At 39.0% G+C, this 6000-nt stretch overlaps 2 protein-coding genes across 2 annotated transcripts; both read left to right on the forward strand.

The window, feature by feature from the left end:
• The first annotated feature begins 2100 nt into the window (after positions 1 to 2100).
• On the forward strand, positions 2101 to 3056 carry LOC108199036 (uncharacterized). The gene has a single exon (XM_017366797.2). It carries the CDS (start codon positions 2204 to 2206, stop codon positions 2873 to 2875), a length of 672 nt encoding a protein of 223 aa, XP_017222286.1. The 5' UTR covers positions 2101 to 2203; the 3' UTR covers positions 2876 to 3056.
• A 662-nt stretch (positions 3057 to 3718) lies between these two features.
• LOC108198409 (NAC domain-containing protein 7-like) lies at positions 3719 to 5131 on the forward strand. The gene has a single exon (XM_017366163.1). The coding sequence runs from the start codon at positions 3719 to 3721 to the stop codon at positions 5129 to 5131; it is 1413 nt and encodes a 470-aa protein (XP_017221652.1).
• The last annotated feature ends 869 nt before the right edge of the window (positions 5132 to 6000 follow it).

The raw sequence follows: 6000 nt of genomic DNA on the forward strand, positions 1-6000 counted from the left end.
TGTTTTAAAAAAGTCGAAGTTACTTCTGACTTCTGCTTTTCTTGACCCGTTTGGGTAAAGAAGTAGAAACACTTTTCTCTCTTCTGTTTTTTTTTTCCAAACACTTTATTAACTTATTTACTTCTCACTTCTACTCCATTTCTTTACTACCGTTTGGCTGAGCTTAAAATAAGTGCTTCTTGCTTAAAATAAATAAGTGGAGTAGAAGTTAGAAGCCAGACAAGACTTATAAGTGATTAAAGTGTTTGTCAAATAAGCAGAAGTCCTGAAACAAAAGCTAGCATTCCTAGCTTTTTATAAGTGCTTCTTGACTTATTACACAAACAGTATAAAATAAGTACTTCTAACTTATAAGTCCAGAAGTCGGCTTAAAAGCCGTAGCCAAACACCATCATATAAGCCAGAAGTCACTTATTTTAAGCTAACTTAAACGGCCATAGTGTGTGCTGGAACTAGAGGTGGCCAAACGAACGAGCTCAAACGGCTCGACTCGTCTCGACTCGTATAAAAACTCGCATAAAAACGATATCGTAACGAGACGAGTTCAACTCGGCTCGGCTCGGTAAACTATACGAGGCGTTCACGGGATTGAATATCACAACTCGGGCTCGGTACGCCTCGGCACGGACGTTCGTCACGGCTACCGCTTCGTCTCGGCCGCTCAACTCATCTCGCAGGTCTCGGCTCGACTCGCCGAGACGTCTCGGCTCGTCTCGTGGAGACGCGAGTCTGCTCTACTTCCATATAAACCCCGACCCCCCTCCCTGTCTCTCACACCTCCCTCTCATTCTGTCTGGGTAACTACACAAATGATGACTGAGGAGTGATGAGTGGTGAAGTCTGGGTCCCACCTCCTGGTGAGGCTTTTTGATTAGCAGTGTACGTAGAATAGATAGTCAAAAGCATGTATGTATAGACTTTTTTGATAAGATATGTTTTATTTTTTGATGAATCAAAGGTGCGTTTGTCATTTATAATATATTTTTATTTATATAACTATATTATATTTTATTATATGTTATCTATTTTCATTTCTAATTATAATTATTTCTATTTAGAAATATTCAAAGTAATTAATATACTTGCCAAATTAACGAAAATAAAAATAAGAATATATGACAACAAAAAAAAAAAAAAGTTTGTGACATTGTGCTGTTGCCTATTACCTACCGCTTAAGTAAACTCGTCACGAGACGAGTTGGCCGCCTAGGGCCCTGGACTCTGCTGCAATCCCAAACATTTAAAAAAAATTATATATAACTCGCCCAACTCGCCAAACTCGCGAGTTGGACACGAGTTTAGTATTGTATGATTCGGCTCGTCTCGCCTCGCCTCGCCAGCCTGGGACGAGACGTCCCCGAGTCCACCTTCAATCAACTCGTCTCGCCTCCGACTCGTCTCGCCTCGTCACGTCCGTCTCGTTTGGCCACCACTAGCTGGAACCCAGCATCAATTCTACTACACTTTGTGGTTCATACTATCTCCCCAAAAACAAATACCAGATCATCCCAACTTTCACAGCGTATGGAACACGGACCTGATGTATAGTCTAAACATTCCGATGTTATTCATTTCAACCAATCACAACACAAGACATTAACAATGAACTCAAACATTATTTCTCTAAATTCTTAGTCCATGTACCCAGGATAACTGCCTTGATTTTCCTCATGAGTCAGCGCCGCCTACACGTGGTCGAACAACTAGTAAATAATATTAAGCAGAATCAGCTAAAATAAGACACGTTTGTTTAAATTAATTGGTGAAAACGAATGTTAATGAAGTTTAAGGAACAAGGTAACAACTCCTCATTTGGAACATATAGAAAAATTACATCAGCTAAAGCAACTCATCTCAAGCCTGACCATTACTTTGTCCTCTGGGAACTTGATTAATACCCAATTGTTACTAATTATATCAAATTAACACAACCAAAAACATGTTATATTGGATTCATTAGACTTTGACTGGTTTTGGCAATGTGTGTTAAAGACTAAGAATGATCCATAATCAAGTTTATTTTACTAGCTACTTGCAGATTACGCGGTGGTTGTTTTGTTTGCTCCTCTTCTCCTGCACGTATATATATCAGGCCGGTCAAGTATCAATATAAACTAAAACATAAGTACTATTCTTGGTATTAATCGATATAGCAAACGTGTTCTTAAATTAAAGTGATTGCATTCTTGGTTTTGTATTGCAGATGGGTGGAAAGGTGAGTCCAGATGATGCAAAGGTGAGTGATGAACATAAAAAAGCGGAGAAAGAGAGGAGAGAAGCTCATATTAAAACACTGGATGATCTTGTTAACGTTAATTCACTTTTTACTTTAGCGGTGTTTGTGGGCTTGTCTCAGGCTTCACCAGGCGCTATCAGCCTGGAGAATCGTGAAGAGTGTAATGCTGGTCCTGGAGTAGCTAAAATGCTGGTTCTGTACGAAGTTGTGGCCTTTGCTTGTTTCCTCTTATCAAGCCTTGTTGCAAAAGTGATAAAGCTACTGCTGGGCTTGGATAGTGATAGATTCAAGTTGGTTCAGGATAGATTTGATTTAAAGGACTTTTTGTTGATTTTGACCGCCAGTGCCTCTGTTAGTGGGATTATTTTGCTAACACTTTCGGTCATTAACATAGTCCAGATCCGAATAGGCTTGTATTCTTGTGGAAGTGCTGAAGCAAGGAGAGCTATATGGGGTCTTGGTACTATCGTTGCCATTGCTTTGGTGATTTACGTGCTGGCTCTGATTGTAGCTATTTATGCCTCTATTACTACTGATGGTCAGTATTCAACTAGTTCAAAAACCAATTCTGATGAAAAAAGGGGTGATCATCAGAAAGATGAAAGTTCTGGTGTAATCCAAGGCCGCTCAGCCGTTTGATTTTGTGCTCAGTGTCACGAAGAATAGAATTTACTGCTAGATTGAAGTTCAGTATTTGTTTGTAGTCTATATGGAATACAGCCAACTAAGGCGACGTTTGATTCATTATGTTAGCTACCCAATGTTGTGTGCAGTGATTGTTTCTTAATACTAATTGCAGCAGAGAGTAAATTATTTGGAAGTGAGCTATATATTTTAGTAGTAATACTCTAGTATAAGTATGCATATCAACTATATTTCAATCAAGATCATACTAAAACTAGGGTAAACTATAATCATTTGAGCTCAATAATTGAAATCATTGTTTTAACATTGCACTGGGAAAGAGAGGAAAGGAGATATCCTTAAGAATTACACCCTTCTCATGACAGCACAACACATTAAGCTGCAATACGCTTATGCTGTGCAGAGTCTTTCTTCATCCTTAACACCATATTCCTTCAGTGAGGTTGGTGCATGCATGTAAAGATAAAGTCGCAGATTGCAGCAGATAAAATATAGCAGTCTGCGAAATCCAGTGATCTCTCGGAGAAGATGCTTGTTCCCAGGTTCAGTACCTTTCACAGCAAGTAATTATAAAAAGATATTAATCGAGGGTCCGTTTTTATATTAGAAATATAAAAGATCGAAATTATAAATTACAGCTGTGCATGAAGACCCAAGATAATCTCTCTTCCAGCTGGCTGATTTCAGATAAGGTTAAAAAGACTCTCTGGCGCCTATAAATATAACCAATCTTCTGTTAAATTCACTAGCTACTTTCTACGCAAGTTTTACCACGCTCATACATTAATTAACCTAGTCTCCTCTCAAGTCTTAAGGTTTCAGGATCAGAAATTAGTTATGGCCTTAAAGCTTCCCGTAGGCTATAAATTTTGCCCAAGTGACAAAGAGTTGTTGGAGGACTACTTGAAACGCAAGATTCAGGGGACACTTTCTTGGGATGTGATCCAGGAGAAGGAGATTTACGGTCCCAACGCCAATCCATGGGAGATTTTCAGTGACTCTTCGACTCAGTGGATAACCTTTGGTAAACAAAAATCTGTTTATGTCTTTACTCGTTTGACAAAGATGGCAGATAAGGAATCATCTGGTGAGGGGAGTGAAGGACACTATGTGAGGACAGCAGGTTGTGGCACGTGGCATGTTGAAACGGGTCGTAAGGCCGTCATGGATGGTGATAATAATCCTATTGGGGAGAAGAGGATGTTGGTTTTTCAGATTAGTGATACTAATGGATTGAAGAATGGAGTTCAGTATTATTGGAACATGCATGAGTATCTCTTGAAGGGGATTGAGGATTATGTGGTTTGTCGTATCACTCTTGATATGATGAAAACTGTCAAGGTTTGCCCCAAAGATGTTTCTGGAAGACGTGGCAGCACCAAGTCTAAAGCAAAGAAGAAATCTGCTACTACTTCTAATAGTAATCAGAGGGAAAAGGCGGTGTTGGTTAATAGTTTCTGCGATCCAAGAAAGGAGGTGGCCTCTAATATTGATGATTCTAGTACGTGTGGATTCAGTTATGAGAATCAGAGATGTATTGAAGAGAGGATTGAGATGGTCTATCAGAATCTGTTGGCCTCGACGAATACCCTTTGTCTCGATGGTTCTGACCAAAGATCAATCCCTAATGAAGGCATGCCACAATATGATGATGCAAGGGGCAGGTCTTGTGTTGAAAAACCAGAGGGTCAGGGGCTGAATATACTTAATGATGATCAGGGACTCAACAATGAAGAAGCTGCCCAACCAGTGATTATGGGTGAGGGTTTTCAAAACATGGGGACAGTATTATCAGATTTCAACGGTGGGTCTGAGGACGAAGTATATCTGGACTTGGAGGATATAAATATAATTGGTGATGATTTCTGGTCAGATGCTGCAGACAATGTGCCGATGATGGATCAGCCACTGCCCAACCATGATGTTCCTTTAAATTCAGAGAATTTGCTTGATGCGGGCTCTTGGTCAGATTTATTGGAGGAATTGGGGCAAGACGACAACAATGTTGACAATGTGCCAATGATGGATCAGCCACTGCCCAATAGTGATCTGTCTTTGAATTTTGTGGATTTGCTTGATGCGGGTTCTTGGTCAGATCTATTGGAGAAACTGGGGCAAGTGAACAACAATGTGCAGGAGCAACCGCAGCAACAATGGCAACAGCCTACGCAGAACATGAGTTGCGGATTGGGGAAAAGGAAGTCATTTGAAGCCGAGGAAGCAGGACCTGCTAAAAAGACTTGCATGTGACTTAGTTTTCATGTTCTGATTTTATTAATTTTTAGGCTTTCTTGTATAATGACGAAATTGGTTACTGCAGTTGTCTGTTTATTTACTTGGCCAATTCCAAGGGAATGGAACATTTTCTTCTTACAATCTAAAGTTCTTGCATATATACTGCTAAACTTTGTCAATGGATAATGTACTCAACTCTGCATCCGATTTTCAGATTTATTTTCTTAGTTGCTTGAACAAATTCAGTGAATAAAACATTGTTGAAATCAATCTATAGCGTTTTAGTTCAATAGTTTTAATAAGTTGTATTGCTCTGCGCTTGGATTATGTATTTGTTTTACTTGGTGATCTTGTATGTGAAGAAGCTTCAACTCATTTTAGGTCTCCGAGGCCGTCACACTCTTCAACATTGTCAAGTGTTCTAATATGAGCCTGTTTACTTGTGCATTCTCCGGAACACATTTCCATCCATCTGCAATAAAAGACCAAGAATGTACTCACATTGATTCTTATTTTCTAGACTTTTCTCCTTGAGTCCTTGGTCTTGCGTTGCATGTGTCAACTGTTACGCATGGGAATTCAGGGTTTATATTTCACTCATTTTACAATAGAATCTGCGGAAAGAATTTCTGTTCATGTCTTGTGTTGTACTCTCTCGTCTTGTCATATTTCTATTTTTGTTGGTCAAATTGATTAAGTTTTGACCAAAGATTATAAGTCCCTCGCTCATTATTTTAAAAAACAGAAAATTACATCTTAAAGTAGATTAAAAGTTATTTTCAGTGATATATTTTTTTTATTTTGTCAATTGATAAAATATTAATAAATTCAGTCAAACTTTAGTCAATTTGACGGGCACAAAACCGAACGTGACAACTAAAAAG

The sequence above is a fragment of the Daucus carota genome, chromosome 8 (genome assembly GCF_001625215.2).
Source record: "Daucus carota subsp. sativus chromosome 8, DH1 v3.0, whole genome shotgun sequence".
NCBI classification, from domain to species: domain Eukaryota; kingdom Viridiplantae; phylum Streptophyta; class Magnoliopsida; order Apiales; family Apiaceae; genus Daucus; species Daucus carota.